At 51.1% G+C, this 24,213-nt stretch overlaps 2 protein-coding genes across 4 annotated transcripts in view; one reads left to right on the plus strand and one right to left on the minus strand.

Moving 5' to 3' along the window:
- Positions 1–11,126, minus strand: part of UBE2O (ubiquitin conjugating enzyme E2 O) — a 66,464-nt gene extending 55,338 nt beyond the window's left edge. Inside the window, exon 1 of the mRNA XM_080380073.1 lies at positions 10,698–11,126. Coding sequence (XP_080236199.1) covers positions 10,698–11,063 — 366 coding nt within the window. The 5' untranslated portion in view covers positions 11,064–11,126. The remainder of the gene's footprint in view (positions 1–10,697) is intronic.
- An 86-nt stretch (positions 11,127–11,212) lies between these two features.
- On the plus strand, positions 11,213–24,162 carry AANAT (aralkylamine N-acetyltransferase). Of its 3 annotated transcripts, XM_080380144.1 has the most exons (5): positions 11,213–17,900; positions 19,122–20,950; positions 21,263–21,560; positions 22,362–22,516; positions 22,903–24,162. In XM_080380144.1, exons 3-5 carry the CDS (start codon positions 21,404–21,406, stop codon positions 23,206–23,208), a joined length of 618 nt encoding a protein of 205 aa, XP_080236270.1. In that variant the 5' UTR covers positions 11,213–17,900; positions 19,122–20,950; positions 21,263–21,403; the 3' UTR covers positions 23,209–24,162. The 3 variants fall into 3 exon arrangements, with proteins under 3 accessions (XP_080236270.1, XP_080236269.1, XP_080236271.1); XM_080380143.1 differs by lacking the exon at positions 19,122–20,950; XM_080380145.1 differs by lacking the exon at positions 11,213–17,900 and having other exon boundaries at positions 17,907–20,950.
- The last annotated feature ends 51 nt before the right edge of the window (positions 24,163–24,213 follow it).

Here is a 24,213-nt window from a genome sequence, read left to right on the forward strand (position 1 = left end):
AATAAGAAATACAAGAGATCATATAACACTCCTGTGAAATACAGAGTGCTTGATATGGGAAGTGTTAAGTTTTCATGTAACACTTGAGCTCAGATAAAAGCAGCCTCAGCAAAGAGACATTAATACCATTCAACAAGGTACTTGAGGCTGATCAGGGCAGGCAGAACCAATCCTGACCTAGAAAGCGCAGTGTGAGCTGGAGCAGGTGTGGACAAGGACTGCAAGAGGAGCAGGGAAAGAGCCTATCTGGCAAGGAAGTTAGTGACACAGTCTGAGTATGAAAGGGGAGAAAATGATTGTGCTTCACCACATAATAGCATATTTATAAAAACAAGAAGCTACTTAGGAGCCAGGTTTACTTTTTACAAGAAGAGACAGGTGTAGACTGCTTGCGCATTTATGCTAGAAATTACAAATTTTCTCATTAGGATTGGGACAGCTTCTTAATTCAAGAAATCAAAGCAGTTAACTTTTTTTATAAGACCTTCCGTGATGGGTATATGAGCAGTCTGCTGCTGCAGTGACAGCGGGGACTGGCTCAGGATGCCCTCACTAGCACCAGCCTGGAGTGCTCACTAGTAATCACAGGGAGTTCCTGCCCAGCACACATTTTATTACAGTAAAGTCACTGTGTACTTTGCACTTTGCTTTATCATTACAGGGCATATTTTGTTTGTGAACCAAATGAGACATTCCTCTGTCATGTACCAGCACAATCCCCAACACCACAAAAAAACCTAAATAGATGAAGTTTCTAGCCACAGAGTCAAAAGGGCAAATAAGCCAATTCAGCTATGCAGATCAGATGTTCTGGGTGAAAAGGTAGTTACTGAGCCAATAACACACTCTGAATCTCATTGTCTAATTTTTATATGTAAAGTGAGATTTCAAAACATTGAGAACTGGCAAACTAGGATGATAAAAATATCAATTAATGTATTAAAAAATCCTGCAGTTTCTTCCTAACCTAAGCAGCCATGAATAATGGTATTTCCTGCACAGTATCACCTTCCCTGCTGTGTAATTCTGCAAGGCGCTCTTTCTTGTATTTCAGGAACATACAGAGGCGCATAGTCTAGGAAGCAACTTACTGCCTCCAGGATGCAGCCTGCTTCATCCTGTGAAGTTTGCCCCAGCTCAGAAAGCTTCCGCGGTCAAGATAATTCAGGCCTATACTCATCAATCACAAGCTGCATTAAATATACCCCAAGGAGGAAACATTATATACTATTACACCTCCTAAGGAAGAGCTTCCCAAGCCCTTTGGAATATACCCGAAATGCTGGCCAGCCCACCTCTTACAGGAAGCAAATGAATCATCCATATCTGCAGAATTTAAAAAAAAAAAAAAAACACAACAAAACCAGAAGTTTTCCAGGAAGGACAAGATTCCTCCCTCTCCCCTGCTCCCATTTACTGCTTTAAACTGAAGCCCACAGACAATTCACTGAGACAAGATTGTACTTCAGCACGGGAAACTAGAGTCACTTACAACCTGTGGCACAAGGACAGAGAAAAGGCTTTGACAGAAGTTGCATGTGTTAAGGACAAAACAAATATGAAGTGGCAGATCATTATGTACCATCTCCAGCCAGTTACACAACTGCATAGTAACTCTAAATTTAGAAAACGTGGTTATTTTGTCTCGAGACTAATGCTGTTTCAAGGAACTTGGCCTCAGATGCTGAACAGAAGCAGGAGTATTTCTTGCAATAGTCATGAGAATGATTCACTTGGATTAGATACATAACCCACCTTCCAAAGTCAAAAAACAACTTTCATCTTCAAAAGCAGACAGAAGGGCAAAGCCAAAGGACAAATAGGGCCACGCTGGAAATCTGATGAACTCTGAACAAAAATATTAAGCAGCGCTCCATGCACACTCACCTCAAATACTGAAAAGCAAAGGTGTGAGGGGAGAGGCCAGTGACAGCACCAGCCACTTGGGATGGGCAGCACACCCCCATGCTGTAGGGGCTGAGACCTCCAACCCCTCTCCAGCTGCAGATAACAGAAGTTGCCATTTTAGTGCCATGTGGAACAAAGCTGGATGAAGGCAAATGCAAAGGTTCCTCGATGATCAGAGTGCTATTCAAGCTCCAGCTGTGTTTCAGCATAGCTGCTGCCTTCACTGAGGCCTAAGATCTAGGACCAGTTATTTAACAATATATCTTGAGCTAAGAGGCCTGAAACACCACCATGAACTAAGTTAACAGCCTACATCTAAGCTGCTCTTCACAGACTACATTTCTAACCTAGCCTCGCAAAACATACAGCTCACTAGATTTATGCCTAATACCTAAACTAACTTCTTAAAATGCTACGTTACTTAGTTTAGCTACTCATATGAGTAAAATCAAATCAAAATCGAGTGCCTCAATAGCAAGAGATAGAGTATGCCACCTAGTTTCCAAGCATCCCATTTTACACATATGCTGAATAGCCAGTGCAGTATGGTTTGGGGTGAGAATAATTTGCCCAGACCGAAGTTTCTGCACTGAGGAACATCAAGAGTTTTTCCTGAAAGCAGAGAGCTCATGCTCTCCAGCCCTGACCAGAAAGGGTCAAAGAAAGAAGGCACCGAGCACACACCAGGAGAACAGCACCAGGGCCTGGCAACACTGATGCTGGCCAGAGTCACCTCAGGGGGAAGTTTTTGTCACCTTTCTAGCAAGTGCACAACCGAAGAGGCACTGCCACATCAGAGCCCAGAAAACACTTTGAAGATTAAAACTGCTACTTATTTGCTAAGTATCCTTATCAGGAGAGAAGCAGCACTGTTCCTTACAACCAAAACTATTCATACGCAAAATTATTTTATTCTCAAATAAGTTATATCCTTTCAAAAGTAGGTAAAAAAATAAATCAGTCGTGATGGAACTAATTCCAGCTCTCACAGTATTAGCGCATTTCACTAAGCAGAAGGTCCATCACCCACTGACAAATGAAAACTGTACCCAGTCACTTCAACAGGAATGATGCACCAGCTTTGGGCTAAGAAACACAGTCAAAAGCCTTAAGCTCCTGATCTTTGCAACTGGTGATCAAATAGCCCTCTTCACTTGTCAGTCTTCAAACCCCTCCTTCACAAGCAGAAAAGCTAATAGCTTTACAGGGAGCCTAAGAACAAACCACCCAGGCTGACGTGTGCTGAATCAGAAGCACATGGTACCGCTGCTGCAATTTTTTTTGTACAAAACTAATGCTGCTTACTGGACCAAGGGTATAAGCTACCCAGTTTCTCTTCAGCTCGAGAAACTGTAACCAGAGGCTGTGAAGTGATAGCATTGCAAATGCAAGCTGAGAAGAGTTTCCTCGTTTTAAATTTACTCCCGTGATTTTAATTTTTTCCTGGCCTGGAAGCTACAGTAAGATACCAAGCGCTCCTGTCCTCTCTTCCCTACTTTGCTGCAGGTTTTTGGTCTCACCTCCCACCAACAGCTGTCACACTGCCCATTTGTTTCATGAAGAGTTACAGCACCAGCTGCTGAGGAATGAAACTGAGGTCATGATTTTAAAGACCATGGTAGAAGCAGGGAAAAACTTCAGCTTTGCCACCTCAAAGAAGCCTACCTACCTAGGGCATCCAACATATACCCATAGCAGGGAGCTGTGTTTCAAGGAGTTGTTCAAACTCCTTGAAAAACCGGGCAAATTATTTAAGATTAGTTCAATACGTCCCACCTCCAAGACTTCAGCATGTATGCACAAAAAGCATTTTGTATCTTGGCTTCCACCTGCTCCCCTTACGTACCCAGGCAACCTTCTATGCCATGCCAAAAGCTAAAATAACAAGCACTACAGAGTCGCACTGAGATACTGCTGTAGACACCACTTGCATGCATCTCTAACTATTAATTTGTTAACATTTAAACCAACAGGTCAGGAGACAAGTGATGTACCCTCTATGCTCACAGCATACAGGCATCAACACTACTTAGCTTAAGTCTTGCTCATGACCTGAACAGAACTGCACTGCAACCCCCTGCAGAATCACAGAACTACAGGGCTTCTCTGCACAACATGCACCTGACTGATGCAGAAGGATGAACTAAGCATAAAGGTGATGTCATTTCCTTAGAAAACAAGCTAAAAAGCAAAGTCTAATGTACAGAGGGACATATTTCCTAGTCTTAAAATCTGACCACTCTCAACCTGTGTTTTTGGCCAAAACCTACACGTCATATTCTGGAAGCAGGAGGAATTCCACCTGCAGGTGGATCTCTCCATTAAGTTGCTTTAAACTCTACACAATTAAGGGCAAAAGACATATGCAACATCACCCACACTTCCCCTTACCACTCCCACACAAGCAGATATCCAACATACAGTTATCAAGTCCACATCCACCATCAACATGCTTGTTTCCATCTATACCACAGTCTGAAGATTTGAGCCCAGTAAACATTCACAGTTCCTATTTGGGCCACTTCCACTGCCTGGTCCAAGCATCCCCAAAGGCTGGGGTAGAAAGCGCAGCAGATGTGACTCCACACCTTTCTTTTTGCCAGATGTACCGTCAAATGCACAAGGTAGGTAAGCATACTACTGAAACACACAGTAAGAGATGCTTTCTATCAATCTGATGTCACAACATGCCTAACTGCACAAAGCTGGGCTGTGTTTGCTCTGGCTTACCCCTACAGGCATAGGATCCTCCATGCAATTCATTCAGGACAGACTGAAAAGGACACCTGTCAACTTGAAACTCCAGCACATCTGAAAGCACTGCAATTATTAGTTATCAGTCATCTCCACCACCTCTACTGCCAAAACCACATTTGTCACAGCATTTTTAATCACCCCTTGCAATCATTACTGCTCTACCCCCCACATAGTCTCCTGCTCCCTTCACAGAAACACTTAACATTCAGAAAGAAAAAAACCTTACCTGTCAGAGGTAAATCCCGCAACCCAGTCCCAGGACCTTGCCATTAAGAGAAACTGACTTTTGCTGAAGTTTGTTAACTTGCAAATTCAAGTTATCAGAATATTTTGGTTCCAAGCACAAACACGCACACATCTATTTAGCAGCCTAACAGCCCACAGAAAATGGAAAAAAGCCCAAATATTACCATGGAGTCTCCTATGGCAGTGGGTTTTTTGTTCCAGAAGATGGAGTAAGCATTATTCTACCTCACCACATGTCTAAAGGTTTCAGGGGTGGTACACATCAGCTATACAAGGTAGAGCCTGAACTGAATTAAAGATCAAGTGCTCCAGAGCACGACAAAAAGAAGAAAGCCAAGCCATCATCTCAGATCCAGGAAACTCAGGACTGACAAGCTCAAAAGCAAGTGCAAAGATTTCACATTCAAGTATCAGCTCCTGTGCTTACAATGACCCATTTGGGCAAAAACCCAGCAGCGGTGGGAGGTAAGAGCAGAGAGGAAACAATGAGGCAGGTTTCTCCTAAGTGGCATTTAGGAAGGTGTCATGACCTTCTGAGCCTTCAAAATCCCCCAAGTAATTAAACAGTCAATGGAGAAGAGACTTTCAGCTTTGCAAACGCCAATTATTTCCCAGCATCAACAGAGATGCCAAACATTAAAAATAGTGTCCTCCTCCTGAAGAGAGGAGGAGCAGAAGACATCTGCCATAAGCAAGCAAGACCTTGCCCCAAAAAACATCTGTCAAAGCTTCTGCCATTTAACTGCAATGAAGAACATTCAGCCAAAAAAGTAACTACAAAACTGCTTAAAGCCGATTCTTTCCAGAAGTCTGCGTCACATCAGCAAAGGAAGAACTTGTAAGAAAAAAGTCACAACAAAATGCTTCATTCACACAGGTACTTCAAAGTCCATCATGGCCTTTGATGGATTCCTTCTAAAGCTTTTAGTGCACATTAGTTTGTTTACTAGTCTTAAGAGCATTACTAATTTAGTTTTAGGGTTTTTTTTAAGCTATATCAGCACATTGAGAGTGAGTGCACCCTGGAATAGAGCACGTCACAAAAACTGCTTGCATGGGGAGAGGTTTCATCCATTTTAAAAATAATACTCCTGTCTAGATTTGGACTAGTTATAATTAATTGCTTAGTCCAGGTGGCCACTTGCAGCTCCTGAACTATCAATTCACTCTGCACACTATACAAAAAACAACTCTGCGTACAGTAATAGTGTACACTATTTAGTACTCCTGAGATTTCCATACTGTGAGTTGTGCAGGATTCTACTTCTGCAGTAAAATACTAATAATGATCCCCAAGTCTATATTGTAGGAGCCAAACAAATCAAAGTAAAATGGGGAATCATCTCAAGGGTATGTAACCTTGACAGGATACTCACAGGATGGAAAGGTCACCTGTTACAGTGGTTCTATTTTACACAGAACTGCAAAAATTCCAGTAAGTCTTTTCTCCTAATGGCTACAAACATCAGGTGGTTTCAAAGAACCCCCCTGGGAGATTAACTGAAATGTCAGATGCAAGAGGAGGGTTACACAGAGCTTCCTCACACAATAAAAGCCGGTATTAGTAATTGATGGGCATGGAATTTTAGTGCTGCAACAAAGTAGAGTTCTGCACTGTGACCAGCATTTCCTCCTGGCTCCTGAAAAGGACGCTGCGTGTGCAAGGCAGAGCTATCCCTCTTCACCTCCTCATCGCCGCACTTCCAGATGGCAAACGCCTTGCCAGGTTTGAAGATGGAAGATTTTTAAGGCGCTCTGTTTTCACTCCTCAATTGCAAATAGGTTCCACCGAGTCACTAACTAGGATAAACATCTGAAGAGTGAACGCTGGTGGACCAGCATCCTAGCAGTGAGGGCTGAGAGTGGCTGTATAGGGAGAGAGGGAAAACACAGACCTTCAGTAAAGCAAAGTATTTCCTTCTTGTACAGTATAAGCATAGAAAGATCATAACTTAGAAGTTTAGGTCACAGCAGTAACTACCTGGCAGAATTCAGACAAGAAATAAAATATTCATTGAAATCTTGAAATGATGCAAGTATAACTTCTTCAGAAACTTCTCCTACAACCTTATATTCACGACTCCATATTTGAGGTCAAGAAATTATATAAATGAAGGTGGAAAGGAATAGAAAGGCTGTGTGGGATGAAACAGAGTTGAATTAATAGAGACACTTATGGAGATAACATCAAATAGTTTCCAGCTAATAAGCTGATCAACCACTGGATTATGTCTGAGGAGCCCTGATAGTTTGAATCCATTCCCAAATCAAAGCTGAATGTAGTAAGAGAGCCACCCTTACAAAACAAAAGGCTGATAAAAAACTTTAAAATAATTGCACCTTAACTCTTCTGGCAAACGTACCACAGCATCACACCAAGCAAGATGCTAGCACAAGGATCCGCTCCCAGAGGTTAACACAGAGCAGGAGGCAGGGAACTGGCCAGCTGAAAGCCTCCAGATAAGGTGCTGAAATGCAACACCTGCACTTCCCATTTCCCCCAGCTGCAGAAGAGGCATATCTGCCCTGCACAGGCTTTGTGAAAATGAAAGGTGGCAAAGAGCTCTGAGGCTTTCAGGTGAGAGGCAGAAGGAAAGGTAGCAGCCTTTTAAAGCGCCCTATGAGCCTTAATAATATACAATATGTTTGAGCATTTTTCTAGTTTCCAAAGGCAGCTCAAGTGTGCAGCAGGAGCGCTAACCTACAGCTGAGAAATCCTGAAATTAAAATTCAGCTGGGTCTCAAGTACTCCTGCTAATTTGTTAGAAAACACATCAAGTGCTCACACCAGTTCACAGTACTTTCACAACCCACATTGCAAATCATATCCAGCATTCAAACAGTACCACTAAGACAAGAGATACTGCTTCAGACAATCAGAGAAACTGCTCTTCAGGTTTATCGAGTCAGGCAAGACATGGATGGCAAAAATATTTGAAAAGGGAAGTTTTCTCCTTCCAGGACTGCTTGGATTTTACAATATTCAGCAACAATGTCTCCTCAGTGTTTTAAGTGGGGAAAGTGGTCATGGAAGGCAGGAAAGGAGCACACTGAGCCAGAGCGTAAGAAATCCCAGCTCTTTTATTCACATCATTGTCATGATAGTACTAATGACTATCAACACAGGAATCAAAGGCAGGAATGCGCTCAGATATACCACTTATTACTGGAGGAGCTAGTGCGGCTTTGTACCAACTGCTAGCTCTATGTCAAGAGAAAGTTTCTATTTCTTATTAACATCAGCAATCGTGCATTTGGATTTAAGTGGCAGTCTGCCTACCATTTCCAATAGGAAAGAGCAACAGCAAACACTGAACTTCTAGAATCAACAGTGGAAGTGATTAGCCTACCTATTCCCCTGCTGGAAAAAAATTATTTAACCACCCGTAGTTTAAAGAAAAGACAGGAAAGCTCTAGGATTGTAATTGGGTACAGAAAGCCGCTTCTGACATTTGCACTGGAAGCCAAAGATGCTGTTTCACTATTTTCAAAATTTACAACTTATTTCTCCCTCTGATACAACACTTGCTCTATCCAATACATGCACCAGGGGGTTCACAGATCTTGAAGCACCTGACAAACTGGAGATAGACAGGCACTCAGCCTTCCACACAAAAGCAGGATCTAACATACAAAACAGGCACACAACAGCACAAGATGGAGCTAGTGAAAGCCCTGGCCCCAACACCACCTTTACCTTCTGCCCATTTCAGAATTAAAAGCTCAGGGAAATAAAAGGTAATTAAAAGGGTGCTACAAGCACCCTCTTGAATCCATGGTTTAGCAGTGACCAGAACAGATTAACATCCTTAAGTACACAAACAGGAATCTCACAGCCAAAGATGCTAGAGTCAGTCACAGCCAAAAGATGTTATCTGCAGATAACAGCAGGCAACAGCACCCAAAAGCCAACAAACTTTAGGCCCAGGACAACCATGTGGTGCCTATGGTTTGTACCACTCCCAGCATGGACAATGATAAGCACATCAGGCTTACCTGGCTGGTTCTTACTCATCACTGTAACCCAAAAAGGGCTGGGTCAGCAGACAGCTAAAAAACCCAATTATAACCACAAAATGCTAAGTCCTACAGCAGCATGTCTCCAATGGAGTCGGATTTGTTTTTAGCAACCCTAAGCTGCAGCACAGATAGTACACAATGCCTCTCAATTTTGTTAGCGGGCAGCTTTTCAAATGGAAAAATCAATATAAGTATACCTAAAGTCCTCAAGCACTTAGGAAACTTCCCCCCAGGGTCTACTACCCAAGTGGTAAAGATGTCTATACGACGGGGAGGAGGACCATGAAAAGCAAAGACAGATGGACAGTTTATTTACATAACTGTCTTTGATTTCTGATCCTCCCCAGGCTAGCTTTTTCTACCATTGCAAAGTGTACAGCTACCAAGCGACTAAAGTCAGAGCTGACACTTCTGGGTTTAGGAACCTACTAATTCCTGAGTTTACTCACCCAACTTGAGGTGGCTTTGTTTAGATGTTAAAAATCATGCTCAGCTTGGGACAAATTTCTGCTGCAGGAGCACACAAAGATTTTATTGGAAGGCTGCAGTGATTGAATTGTGGTTCTTTAGAGAAATAAGGCTTTTTTTTTTCTTTAAGATAGAAATACATCACATGGGAATCTTTTCTGAATACCTGTTTTCATTTTCCTTATCTCCAACTGGTCACGTGTCTAGTGACACTACCACCTAAATTTAGCTTGTTCTGTTAGCATTTGCAATCCTGCTGATGCCTGTAGGACTGCAACACACCTTTCTTCCTCTCAGCCTCCTCTCTCTCCTTTGGTTGGTGTACAGGGCCATTTCAGAAGCAGCAAAGCAGATGGCATACCGGGAGCCCCCCGCTTTTGCCTGCCACCCCCAGAAGTGCACTGGGACCCTCTCCGCTGCAAGGACAGTGCAGGCCGCCTGTTCTGTTCGGTGCAACGCCCATGCCTTGCAGGCCTCTTTGTGCTATATTACAGTGCCCCCTCGCTCGCTTTTGTCTCCATACTGTCAGTCGGTAGGCACCAAGCCCCACACCAGGTGAACTTTGGGAAGTGGGAATATCCTAGCACAGCCCTACACCTTGTGGCTCTTCAGGTATAATTAAGAGGTCACAGACTGACGTATGCCCCATCAGCAGGGGGTGAGCGCTCACCTAAACAAGAGCAGACCCAAGCTATGGTTGCTCCTAGTCGAAATCTTTATCTAGTTGGTTTCCCTATTGGGCTGTTGACTCCCCCAAAACAGGCGATGACAACACCATGCAATCAAGGCAGAAATGCTGGCCCACCTCCCCAGCGAGCGAGGGGGGCCTGCAGGCTGGGTGGAATCACCTCCACAGGCAGGCCTCTCCTCAGGGCACCAAACCCCAGCGACCCGGCAAGGCAGCCGCGCCATGAACGAAAGGCCACAGCAGCTCCCGTGCCGGGCTTCCAGGAGCGTGACGAAAGAATGGGAAGGGATTTCTGACTCTGGAGGACACCGACCCCGGCGGGGAGGCACAGGGGGCGAGGGGTAAGGAGCTGCAGGCCCCTTGCCGGGGGGGGGGGGGGGGGGGGGGGGGGGGGGCGGGCCGCGCAGGCCGACACCGCAGCCCGCGGGGCAGGGGGCCGGCAGTCCCGCAGAGCTGCAGGCCGCGCAGGCCTCTGCCCCGGGAGGCCTCCAAGGCGGAGCCCCGGCCTCGCAGCCAGGCCCTCGGGCTGGGGGGGGCCGCGGGGAGCGCGCTGGGCCGCGGGTAGCCCCCCGCAGCGGGGGCCGGCGCAGCCCGAGGCCGCCGCGGTTACCTTGGTCTCCTTGACGTGCTGCTTGATGCCCTCCGGGTACCACTGCACCCGCACGTAGCCCCGCCGCAGCGGGCTGGCGCGGCCCTCCTCCGCGCCGCCGGCCCCGGGGCCTCCCGACTCGGAGCCCCCCGAGCTGCCGGCGCCGCCGCCGGTCCCGCGCCCGCCCTCCTCCGAGTCCTCCTCCGAGTCCTCGCCGTGGATGAGGCGCACCAGGCCGAAGCGCACCGAGCCGCGGTAGCGGCCCGACACCAGGTCGTGGGAGAAGAGGAGGCGCTGCGAGCCGCCCGGCGGGGCCGGCAGGGGCAGGGCGGCGGGGGGGGCCGGGGCGGCGGGGGCCGGGGCCGCCTCAGCGGGCTGGTCCGCCATGGCGCCGGGCAGAGCGGGAGAGCGCGCGGCCGCCGGCACAGGCTGGGGGAGGGGCGGGGCGGTGCGGGTCGCGCGCAAGTAACGGCCCGGGGGGGCGGGGCCACAGGGGACACGCCCACCATCGCGCCACGCCCACCAGGCGGGAGGGGCCGGAGCCGGGATCCGGGGGGGCGCCGCGCTGCATCGTCCCCGGGCATGGGGGTCTGATCGGCATCACCCCGGGGATCCGGTCATGAGGGGGCTGCACAGCATCATCCCAGAGCCCCGGTCATGGGGGCTGCACAGCATCATCCCACGGCCCCGGTCGCTGGGGGGCTGCACAGCATCATCCCGGTTCTCAGTCATGGGGGGAACTGGGCTGCATCAACCCTGAGCCTCCAGTTCTTGGGGGGCCTGCATCATCCTCGGGTCCCCAGTCATGGGGCGGGGGGGGGGGGCTGCGCTGCATCATTCCCAGTATCCCACTCACTGAGAGGACAGAGATGCCCCCAACCCCAGCGCCCGTCTGGAGCAGCCCATGGGTGTCACCCTAGAAGTGTGTGTACTTATACTATAAAAGCCCTCAATAGTGCAACCCAGATGCAGTATCTGCATGGGGAGGGGGTACAAAGCCCACCAGCCACCCCTCACCCCCACCCCAGGCCCTCCCTGCCCTGCCGACACTGCAACCCTGGACATGGGGTGGGGTCCCCCTGGCACCAGGCACTGCCCTGTGCTGGGAAGTCCTCTTTAGCCCACAGCGAAGCCTGGCCTTGCTTTTTACAGCTCCTAGAAGCCCTCATTAGGGTGTGCAAATAAGCCAAATATTTGGCTTCATTGACTCTAACAGATTTTTTTCCCCCTCTGTCTGCAGGGATTCTTGAAATAGAAATGGCTTCTTGATCAGGTCCTGCAGCTCTGGCAGTTAAAGAACTAAAGGAAATCCAAAATGGCCTTCACTGCCTGTCCTTTACCCAAAGACTCCCTGCCTCTTTGCTCCCCAGATCTCCCCCTCCCCCCGACAGCACCAGCTGGAACACCAGGGAGATGCCCAAAATCCTCAGCCTGACTTGTTTTGTTGCGGGAAAGATCCCAGGAGCAGCAGAGCAGTGGATTCCCCCTTGCCCTTTCCCCCTGCTGCTCTGCCTCGGTTGGATCAGCCAGGTGGCTATCAGTTCTCCCTCAAAGGTTTCTCCTTTTAGGAAAAGTAACTGGGATGAAGGTCTGCCCATGCTCTCCTCCGAGACTCATCACTCCATGAGGGAGCAGAAACCCTGTCCTCAGGCCTGCTGGGATTTTCCAACCTTGAAAATGGCCCTAAAACCCTGGAAAGCAGCTGGGAAGAGGCTGGGGCAGATGGGTGGTGTGAGTAAGGGATGTGCTGGGACCCAGCCAGTGTTTCAGCTCTGCCTGGTTCCTTGGCTATCCCAAGGTATCATCAAGGCAGCATGATGCTATAAGTGATCATGAAGTACAAACTATTCCCATCTTGCCTCCAGATCAGGGAGCTGCAGACAGCGAAGCACTCTCAGTGTCTGCCTTCCCCCAGGCCAGCCCGACCTCCACGCCAGTATTTAATCGCTCACTACAGTATCATTTTAATCAGAAGGGCAGCGTGTTGATGTGGTTCCCTGCTGGAACACTTCTTGGCATCAACCCCAGGGATAAGGAACTGAATAGAGCTAAAAGGGACCATTGGGTGGGAAAATAGTAGCATACCCTTGGGGAAAGACAGTTTAAATATCCATTTAGTGCCACGTGGTTATACACTGTTTACAGGGAGGCGCTTTGGGGAGTACAGACCTCTTGTCCACAAACCATGACCTCTGTAAAGTGGACTAGGCAGGGAGCAAAAAGGCAGCGCTCAGGACTTGCTGAGCACACGAGTGCCTCCAGCATGAGGATTTCACCCTCCTACCATTGCCGTGCCTGGAGCAGGGAGCGTGGCACATCTCCACAGGACATTCAGCCAGCCCGCCTGGAGCTGGGGACAAGGTACTGACCTCTCTTCCTCTGTAGTCAGGGAGAATTGTGCCTTTGTGGGAATAGGATCAGGCCTTTGGGAGAGGAAGAAGGTGCTCTTTGGTTCCATTTGAGCTGCTACCCTGTTCTTCTCAAGGTTTCAAAGCATGGCTTTATCCAGCATGGTAATGCTTCTCATCATGTCCTTAATGTACATCGCAACGGCCGCTAATAAAATATAGATACATGTAATGGATATAATCATGTGTGTAGATGGAAACTGTCCCTCTCCAGAGCAATTACATGCTGAAGAGCAGCAGTGGGGTTTCAGATAGCCACAAATAGGCATGCAAACAATCACATTATGCAACCAGCTGGGCTCACGGCAGGGGGATTTTAATGGGGACAAGTCAGGGCTGTTTGCTAGTTAGCAGGAGTTGAGCTGGGTGTGTTTTTGAACTGTGATCCCAGCTGGAGCTCTGATGTGCTTCCATCAGGAAGTGGCACTGAAGGATGCCACTCATTGCTTTTTCAGGACACAGCAGCCTGGGCCCGGACTGTTGCAACACTGACATGCTTTGGGCACATTAGAGTCCCAGGGTGTCAAAAAGAGCATCTCCCATTCCATGCACCAGGCTGTTCGGATCTCCACTGAGGGACCTCAGCAAGTCAGACCGCCCTGCAAAATACTGTCAAACCCAAGAAGTATTTTGCATGCATGATTTTTTTTGGCGAATGAGACTGATTCAGCAGGAGGTCTGAACACACAGGACTTCTGCAAAGTGACACATGTCAAGCAGCTCCCCCCTAGGCCCTGTTTAGGGACAATTCCTGCTGTTAGGCTGTTTTGGGAAGCAATGGCCTTTGCTCTGTGGAAGGACATCCTCCCTGTAAGCAAGATGCCTGTGTGATCTGACTGGCTTGCAGTTAGACCACCAGTGTCTCCCTGTCAAGATACTGCTAAAAAGCAAGCCTTGTTCTTCCTCCCTGGGACCCAGCTGGCACCAGGTGCACCTCTGATGGGTCATCATTGGACAGGCTTTGCAGGTCTTAAGGGGCAGGTGTTGGGATGCCTGCTTGGTCCTGGGATGCCCAGAGGGTACCTGGACGCCCGCAGGGTGCTGGGGTGCCTGCCAGGTACTGGGGCTGCCCACAGATTACCAGGATGCTTGACAGTTGCTGTGAATGTCTGCAGGGTACCAGAACGTCAGCCAGGTGCTGGGGTACCCACAAGGCACTGAAATGCCTGCTGGGTGCTGGGATGTTCACCAGGGATACCCACAGGGTGCCCACAGCGTGCTGGAGATGCCTGTTGGGTGCCAGAGATGCTCCCAGGGTGCCGAGATGCCTGCAGCGTGCTGGGGATGCCCAGAGGGTGCCAGGATGCCTTCGGGGTGCCGGGGATGCTCGTTGGGTGCTGGCTGCCCTCAGGGGGCCCGCAGGGTGCGGGGTCCGGCCTGCGGCGGGGCTCTGGTGCCACCTCGTGGGCTGTCGCCTCCCGCCGCAGCGCAGGGAATGTCTCCAGAGTCTCCCACGGGAACAGGCTGGGAGTTTATCACCGTTACGTAGATAAACATCTCAGCAGTAATCACTGCGTCCTGATCACATCAGGGAACAGAAATATCAGCAAGTGATGCAGCGCATGGCAATCTTTCATCCCATCCTGGTGAGGCCAGCAAACCTCCCCAGGCTGGGTGGGCAGAGGAAAGCCTCTCTCCTGCAAGAGGGGTCCCCAGCAGTGCCCAGTGCCCTCGTCCCACACTGGGTTATCCAGCCCATGCCCTCCTTGCTTGTGCTGCCCTGATCAAACACCTCTGGCCCTCCCCACAAATGGCTTCGGAGTGGCATCACCTTGTATATGTATAAATGTGTGCAAGCACAGTCCTCCTCCACTCCTTCCTTTCATCCTCTTTGCTGAGACCAGGACCTCACCAGTCCCCTGACGGGGAGATGCTCTGCAGGATTTGGCTTTCCCTTAGGTGGCATGTGGCCCTCAACCATCTCCGTGGGGTGACCTGGGCTTCCACCAGCAGTGTGCCAGGGCTGGGGCTGGACCAGGGGCAGGAGAGCACCCATAAGAAGCAGGATGCCCCAGCAACCACCATCAACTGCCATGTCACAGAGTCAGAACTGGATCTAAACTGCCTGGAGGTCTGGGACCAGAGGGTGGGGGCTGCCTCTGCTGAACCTCTTCGCACCTGCCTGGCCCTCTCCTCCCAGAGGAGCCCCTGCAGCCCCCACTGAATCCATCCTCCTTCCTCCCAGGGACTGTATCATGAGTAGCCATGACCTAGTTACAAAGTACCACAGCCCCGCAGAGCACAAAGCAAAGGAAAAGAGATGCATCACTGCCACGGCCTGTGCTCCAGGGAAGGGATAAAAGAGGTCCTGGCCCCCCACCTCCTGCTTTTGGCTGAGGCTGCCATGGCCAAGCAGATGTGGGTGAAATTGTCCCCCAGACTATTTGTACTCTTTCCTCAAAGGCCCACATAGAGGAGTAACAAGATACACCAGCCCTGCAAAGGCACATTTTGATCTAGTGCAGGTCAAAGCCTGTTTCCCCTGCCCATGGCTGGGATCCCAAATAAGCTGTGAAGTAGCTTTGCTTCAGCCCTTCCCCAGATCCCTGTGACTGCAGAGGGAATCAGCCCTGCACCCTCACAGAAGGGCATCAGCTGCACTGATGGGCCAAGAAGAATATACCAGAGGAAAGCCACATGTGTATATTTGCATGTTATATGTATATTAACATTTCAGAGCACAGAGCAGAACCAGCCCCTCTAGGATCTATTTAGAGCCTGGGGCTGGGGTCTGGCCAGCATCCTTAGGAGCCCTGTTTTGCTGTTTTGAAAGAGAACCAGCTCCCTGGCTCCTACGCCTCATGGAATGCCCTGCTCCAGTGGAGAGGCTGGAGGCATGCTGGCCTTGCAGGACCTGCTGGTGATTTTGAAGTGCTCTTGGCAGCACGAGAGGGGGGCATGAGGGATAAAAGCAGCAGGTACCCAGGCTGGCAAGTGCTGAGAATACCAAGTCTGTCCAAAGAGCCACATCCTGCTGTGAAGTTACGACAAGCACTTGCATGATGCCAGTCTGTGGCAGCTGATGAAAAGGCAGGAGACAAGGGAGAATGAAATCAGAGCCCGTGGCTGACCTTGCAGCGATGCCAAACTGCAGAGTCCTGCTGCCACCCTGTTATGCCATTACCAGGAGGAAAGCGTCACCCTCTTGGGTACACAAGTCCCAATGCCTAAGCCAGGGGAAGGTGCAGAACAGGGCTGTAAGCAGAGTGTCCAGCTTGGCAATTATGTGGGTATTTACATGAGTTTGGGAGATAAACTTTCCTGATTGTGCCACTCAGGGGAGGAACCCTGATGCCACCTGTGTCCCCTGTGATGGCAGACTGAAGGCTGCAGCCACCAAAAGCAGCTTAATCACCCTGAGCACTGGAATAACAGGCACTGAAGCAGGGACTGAGGCAGAGTGTGGCACAGCTGGGGAGCCCTTGGGCTCTGTGTGTGTTACTTCATTTCCAAGCCGTGGAGGGTGGGGGGAGACATATATGAGTCATGATTCATCTGCCTCCCACGTGTTGCCCCTGGCTGCAAATCCTAGCCAGAGATAATTGCTATCTTCCTTAGTGGGCTTCCCAGTGGAGGGACCAGCCTGGCCGTGGGGCCAGAGTGACAGCTTGGGGTTCTTTGAAGATGCTGAAAGAGCTGCTAAATATGCAAATCTCAGCACACTGCTGTGGCTCTCATTTAATGGAGTTTTTGACCCTCTAGCTGTGTAGGGGCAGAGACCCAGCTAAAACCACTGAATGCAGCACCCTTGCTTGACTATTCCAGCCACAGGCCAGCCTCTGCTCTGCTGGGCTCAGTTTTAATGGCAGCGAGTTGCTTTGAAATGCCATTTCTGAAGAGCAGAAAAGCTACTGGATCATATTTCTGTTTTGAGTCTATGAGAAAAACTTAAAAGAGGGAGATAAGGGTGTATCCCCAGGTCACTTTGCCCATGGCTGGAAACTAAAGCAGGTCCTGAGCAACCCTGGAGATGTTGCCAGTGGAGCAAAGCCAGCTCTGCTTCCTGCCTCCTGCTTCTTTCAGAGCTGCATCTGGTTCATGATGATAATGATGATGCCAACATCATGCTCCTGCCTGGGATAATCCCCCTTTTATTACACATGTCCTGACGTGGACAAATATTGCTGGCTTTGCCTATTTGGTTTCTTATGTAATAGCTGGCAGGGACCGAGGGCTGCGTCAGGGAGAGAGACTTGGTCTTTGGAGTGAGCTCCTTGGGGCAGATACCTTCTGTCTGGCCCCCCATCCTACAAGGAGGCAGCAGATTCCCCTGGGAAATACGCCACTGCTCAAGCCCAAGCGACGATCACCCCTGGCACGATCAACAGGCTCCCCATCCTTGCCACAAAGAAAGCTCATCCACTCTTGGCAGGGCTGCCTTCAGCTTCCTACAGGCTCCCGATGCCATCAGAGAGGTTTGGGTCAGGCACAGCGCGTTGCTTTCCTTTTCTAGCTAACTCCTCTGCTGTCCCTGCCCAGCCTGCAGCTGGGACTCAGCGCAGAGCAATCAGCTAAATGCTTTATCCCTCTGCAGGCAGTCTTGGCAGGGGGAAAAAAAAAATAAAAGCCTGATGGGATCCTTTTGCTGGCCTGTCACCTTAAAGCCTCTCACCTCTCTCTGTCTTTCATCAGAGTTATAAACTCCTTAGGGTGTCATCACGTGCTCCATAAATAACAAATATATATAAGGAGGGGCTGTGGAGGCTGCAGCAGACAGAGGAGGGGAGGCAAAAGCCCAGGTCCTCCTCTCCTGCCAGCTGCGAGACAGCACCACCAGAGCCAGGTGGGCAGAGGAGCGGCGTGGGGTCCCCATCCGGTAAGCACCCACATTTCTGTTGCATCCCGGTGGTACTTACAGCTGGTGTCCCAAGACTGCTGTGACTTGCTGACCCCAGTATCCTAGGATGGGGGGAATTGCCCTGGAAGGGTGGGAAGTTGGTGCATGGAGCTTAGCTTGCCTGAAAAGTGACTGGTGGAGGTAAGAGTGTGACTCTCATTGCAGCCCACATCCCATCCCTACACTTCCAACCCATGCTACCAAACGCTGGGTGTAGGGACCCTGCTCATTAAAACCCTCCATGCTTGGGGTGTGGGAGGAACTTGAGCTCTTTTGCAAAGAATATTTGGTTTCAAAATTGGGTGAATAACTCCTTATTACCAACTCATTTAAGAATTCAAGCTCCAAATCCAGGCAGACATTTATAACATAATTAAAAGATGCTGTTAGGGACATACTGCAGACTTGCCTGTTTGTTTACATGTAAGCACCTCTCTGGACCATGCAGATGCTTTGATCTCTAGTGCACAAACACAAATGGGGGGGAGGGCGGGAAACGTATGTGCAGGGCAAGCTTCTACACTGCTTACATATAGGTACATATAAGCTACATATGCTTACACATAGGTACACTGCTATGTACTTACAAATGTATTGGGCTCATCTCGGGCAGGTCTGGTAAGGGATTAGAGCACAAAAATTACCCGGAGGTCTAAGTGACTTGAACAGTATAGAGGAGGCTGTGCTGGAGCATTGGAAGACAGATGTCTCAAGTCAGGGAGAGAGGATTTTCCTTCTCCTCACCCTGATTCTTACTTACTCTGTGAGCTGGGGTGAGTTTCCTTCACGTCTGCAGTTCAGATGCTTCCCCAGTGTATCAGCAGTGCTGGTACCCCCATGGCCGTGCAGGGCCTGGGGTCAGCTCTGGGGAATGGGCTGCGAAGGACATCTGGTCCCTCTGCACTCTGCAGGTCCTGTACATCTCCCTACTCATTAAGACCTTTGCATCCGTGGGGAGCTGAGAAGCAAAGCAAGAAGCTCATTTCCAGAAAAAAAAACCCCGCAAATATATCATCCCTCCAGCTGTGTAACCTGGGTTGCCAGGAATAAAGTGCCAGAGGGGAAAAAATGCAAGGACAACAAGGAACAGCCTTTCCCCATCATTGGCTTCTGCTCCGTGCTCTTGCTGGCTGGGGTCTCAAGAAATTTCTAAAACTAGCTGAAGGGATCTGATTCTCCTTTCCTGGTTATCTCTAACAGGAATGGAGCAGCCACTTGCACAAAAGGCCTTCAACCCTCCAGCTCTGTAGGCATCTCTGGAGACTTCCCACCATTCAGTTCTTTCCAGCATTCATATGATCTGGGATAAAGACTTGCTCTGGGACAGTGAGCTGTTTAACGGTGGCTATTGGTGAGCAACATCCCTGAGCAACCTGGTCTAGTTGATGTCCCTTCTCATTGCGGGGGGGGGGGGCTAGATGGCCTTTAATGGTCCCTTCAACCCAAACTATTCTATGATTCCATGATCCTGCTCTGTAATTCCCATGGCTGCTGAAAGGCCAGCCCTGCCCAAGGCCATATACTCAGCTGGCCACGCTGCCCTGTCATCCCTGCACAGCCATCCCCTGGTCTAATTCAGCAGCATCCCCAGAACCAGCCCCACATGCTCAGCACCACCCAGGATCAAACCACCACTGCATTTTCTAGGTGACCTGAGCCTACTCCCTTACCTGCTCTGGCATTTATCCAGGTGGATGAGCCCCTAATCCAATTAGCAGCATGAGTTCCAGATGATTTGATAATAAGCTCTACAAACACCACAACCCCCCAGCACCCCACTCCCCTACACAGTTTCTGGCAGCATGAACCACCCATTCCCAGCACCATTTCAGTTAGACCTTGGTGACTAGAATAGGCACTGGTGATGCTAAATAATTCCCCCACGAAAGAAAACCCTTCTTCCTGACGGACCTGATCTCTTAGATACATACCCACTGCAAAACCAGCAATTCATTGAAAACAAATCACGCCACCCCATCTCACCTCAGACTGGATAAAACAGGCATTTCAAACACCCAGCCTTTGGCATTTCAGGATGGAAAATTCCCAGCTTGCGCCGGTTCTGCCCTGTGCAATGTTTGTGCTGGTAATGCTTTTGTTTCTATAAATCCTATTAGCTGGAGGCAAGCCTATAATTAGCAGGGAAAGCTGGCACCTCTCAAGCAATAATCGAAAATGACCTGGCTTTGCATTGGCTTTGCTGCAAATTGCTTGAATATTGGGCTGAGCAGGGATGGATGGATGGATGGCTCTGGGAGCAATTCCCACTATTTCTGCCTGGGGGATGTTTGTGTTTAGTAAATTTATTAGCTCAGTTTTGTGGTTATCCCTGGATTTATTAACCTGGTTCACTCACACATGAAACCAGGGGCAGATTGAAGCTATAGGCTCTGATCCAGATAGAGGGATTTGGCTGGGCAGTGCAGGATGGGTGCTGTTGGATGAGCTCAGGGAGCTTGGGTGCTGGTGACCCTCCTGGGGGAACTGAGGATTCTGGGGTCCCGTGTAGCTGGCAGCACATCCTGGGAGGGGCTGTGCCCAGTGGGATCACGCTGCCCAAAGCTCCTGGGGCAGGGGGCAAAGCCTGGGGGCACCTCACCCAGGGAGGACACCTGAGGCTTGCAGCCATAGGCACCCAATCATTCTGCCATGGACCCGTCTCAGCTCAGTTTGTGAGCATGGATGTGACCTAAGAGCCAACAGGGTTTAAGCTGTGTCACTTACCCAATGAGTGAGCCGGAAAAGGGGGTAAATCCTGGCAGCTCAAGCTGGCTCTGGGAGGTGGCTCCAGCTGCCTGACGTGTCCTGACGTCCACCTCATTGCACGCGTGGTGGCCTGGCACCAACCTCTCGCTCGCGCACAGCTGTGCTGCACCAGAAACGCAAAAGCATCTCAGGAAGCTTTCACCCAGAGATGCTCATTTTGCAGCCTCTTGGTTTCCTGCAGCCACATCCCATCCCGCCTGTCCCCAGGACTGGGACTTGCCCCAGGACTCTCCTGCCTGTCCCACTTTGCTGGGAAGTGCTGGGTAAGATGCTTGGCCTCACGCCTGCTCCCCCTGCTCCCCCTCTAACAGCCTTGTCCCTGCTCTGTCCCACCACCCAGACCCCCAACTGGTCACCATGCTTTTGCCCCTCTGGTCCCTGGGGCCATGGGGTTGGTGCAGCCCATGGCTGATGCCAGCTCCCCCGTCCCCAGGCACCGGCCCTGGCTCACAGCAACAGTAGGTTGGCAATGAGGTCAGTGTGAGCAGGTATTTGCTGTACCTATCTATATATATACACACACATATGTATAGGGAAAGGGTGGCAACCAGCCTAATCCCGAGTGTGATCAACAGGTATTTTTAGCAGCTAAGAGCACTGGAGAAGATTGGCTGAAATAAAGGGTGCTGCGCTGCCGCCGGGACCAGGAGCCAGCAGAAGCTGCCCTGAACAGACGGAGCTGTGGGAAGCTGAGCAGGAGAAGGAGGAGGAGGACGATGCCGGCACTCAGCGCATTGCCTTTCCTGAAGCCCATTCACCTGAGGTCCCCCCGAAGCTCGGCGGGGGGCCAGCGCCGCCACACTCTGCCCGCCAGCGAGTTTCGCTGCCTCAGCCCCGAGGATGCTGTCAGCGTGTTTGAGATCGAGCGGGAAGGTAAGGGGCTGCCCAGCAGAGGTCCTGCCTGGTGACATTGGCCAGAGATGACACATCCCCTTCCCTCTCTAGTCCATCGTGCTCCTTGAGGCCACACCATGATGGCAAACCCCTGACGTGTGCCCTCATGGGTGACATGGGAGGGAACCAGTAGCTGCGACTTGTGGCCAGGCCACCTTGGGCTGCCTAACGAGGTGGGGGAGGCTGTGATTAATGAGCTAGAGAGCCATGACCCCCAGCTCACCCAGGGTGGGGATGGTGGGAGGTGATGCCCTGGGCTCAGCAGCCTGGGGTGATCCTGGAGCGGGACCAGGTGAGCAAGGGGCAGCTCCCCCAAAACAGCCCTGCCAGAGCCAGTGGGCAGGATAGGAGAGAGAGAAACAGGAGGAAGGACAGCACACTTTGCCTCCTGTTGCACAGGGGCACTTTGAAATGCACCCTTGGCAACCTTCCCCCCTCCCCTCACCCAGATTCCCCCCAGCCCACTTCTCCTTCCTCTCCAAAGGGCAAGGGCAGCTGGGAGATGCCAGGAGGGATGATTCAACTTGGCCCCCACTGCTGTAGCCCTGGAATCAGCAACAAGCCCCCTGGGCCCTGGGGGGGGGTCTGCCTCTGGAGGAGCAGAGCTGCTCCCTGGAGCCGTCCATGTCCCTTAGAGCTTCTTTAGACCAAGTAGGCAGCAGGACAAATGCCACCTCTCCCGATCACACCCCGCTTCCCCCGCTCCATTGGTGCTGGGGAGTTTTCTGGGTCTGGGTGTCCTTAAGCCCCCTTCCTGCACTCACTGCCACCCCCCTCCAGCCTTTATATCTGTTTCTGGGGACTGTCCCCTCCACCTGGATGAGATCCGCCACTTTCTGAACCTGTGCCCGGAGCTCTCCCTTGGCTGGTTTGAGGAAGGGCGGCTTGTGGCATTCATCATCGGCTCCCTCTGGGACCAGGAGAGGCTCAGCCAGGTAAGAGCCAGACCCTCTTCTTACCAGCTTGTGCACTGGGAGAGGCACTGCCAGAGCCTGGGGATGGGGAGAAGCTCCCGGGGCCCCAAGGCTGCTCACTAAGTCTTCTCCCAAGACTGACTGCTACAGGGCTGCTCTGGTGGAAATGAACTTTTGCATTAATTAATTTTACTGATGCTGTTAAAAATATGCCAAGTAATTCCCCTCAACATTCATTCTAAAATTAAAAGGCCTCCGAGGATGATGGTGGGAGGTAAAGGGGGATGGCACTGGGACCCTTCTTCCTTTGGGGGAGGATGCAGACCCTGGTTCTTTGGGGTGGGGAATGAAGGACTAGCAGGACGGGACCCCCCTGGTCACACTAACCCCCGCTCCCCACTTTGCAGGCAGCGCTGACCCTGCACAAGCCGCTAGGCACGGCCGTGCACATTCACGTGCTGGCTGTGCACCGCACCTTCCGGCAGCAGGGCAAGGGCTCCATCCTCATGTGGCGGTACCTGCAGTACCTGCGCTGCCTGCCCTTTGCCCGGCGTGCCCTGCTCATGTGCGAAGATTTCCTTGTACCCTTCTACCAGAAGTGCGGTTTTGAGGTGCTGGGGCCCTGTGAGGTGACGGTGGGGGAGCTGGCCTTCATCGAGATGCAGCATCCTGTGAGGGGACATGCCTTCATGCGCAGGAACAGTGGCTGCTGAGTGCCTGCAGTCCAGGCCTGCTGGGAGCGGGGGCTGGAGAGAGGTTAGGGGGCAGGTAAGAGGCTGCAACCCCTCTCCATCCCTACCCATGGCTGTACATCTTCCCTGGCTGGCCCTGGCCACATCTGCCTTGCCAGATCAGCCTGGTCCCACCAAAGCCCCACAGGGCTGGGGACAGAATTCCTTGGTCTGGCCCCGCTGGCAGCACCAGCCCCCTGGGCTCCGCTGGCACGCCTGGGTGGGCTGCATGCCCCGCGGGGAGGCAAAGGCATTGTCCTAGGAGCAGCTGGCGGGGGCTTTTAATTGGCATTTAAGGGCTCTCTCAGCCACATTTGGCTAAGACACCCACCAGAGCCTATACACACATGCCCCAGTCCTGCACCCCCTTAAGTGAAGCACACCACGGCCAAGCCTGTCCTGAGCAGCCCCCAGCCCAGGCAGGGATCCCAGCTGTTGTCCCCTGCCCACAGGCATCTTACCAGACCCCTAGGAGCAAACCCCCAGCCCCTGGCTGCCCCCAGTCACACATTGCAGAGCCTCCCTGGGGGGCTGGTCTAAACCAGCCCCCCTCACCCCAGACCCACTACTGGCCCAGGACAAGCCTTCTGCCAACACCTTGGGCTGTTGTGAAGCGGCAAATAAAGACATGGCGGTGGTTTCTAGGCAGCCTGTGTGCGTTCCTGCCCTGGTCTGACTGCCACAAGGGGACATCCACCACCCTGGGGGCATCTCAGCTTCGAGGGAGATGGGACAAATCCAGCCCCGCATCATTCAGTGAAGGGTGGGATACAGGCAGGGGTGGCTCTGCACTTAGGCAGGGTCGGGAGGGTCTATGGGTCTTTTTGCTCCAGCTCTTCAGCTTCCCCTTGAAATCCTGCCCCCTCCCAGGAAGGGGTTTGGGGAGTACCAGGGGACAGTGCAGCCCTGCACATCAGGCGCTGCCAACTCATTCTCCTTCCCTTCCACACCAACCATTACGAAAACAACCAGAACCCCCTAGAAGTG

This window comes from Falco punctatus (genome assembly GCF_963210335.1).
Source record: "Falco punctatus genome assembly, chromosome: 1".
Classification (NCBI taxonomy): domain Eukaryota; kingdom Metazoa; phylum Chordata; class Aves; order Falconiformes; family Falconidae; genus Falco; species Falco punctatus.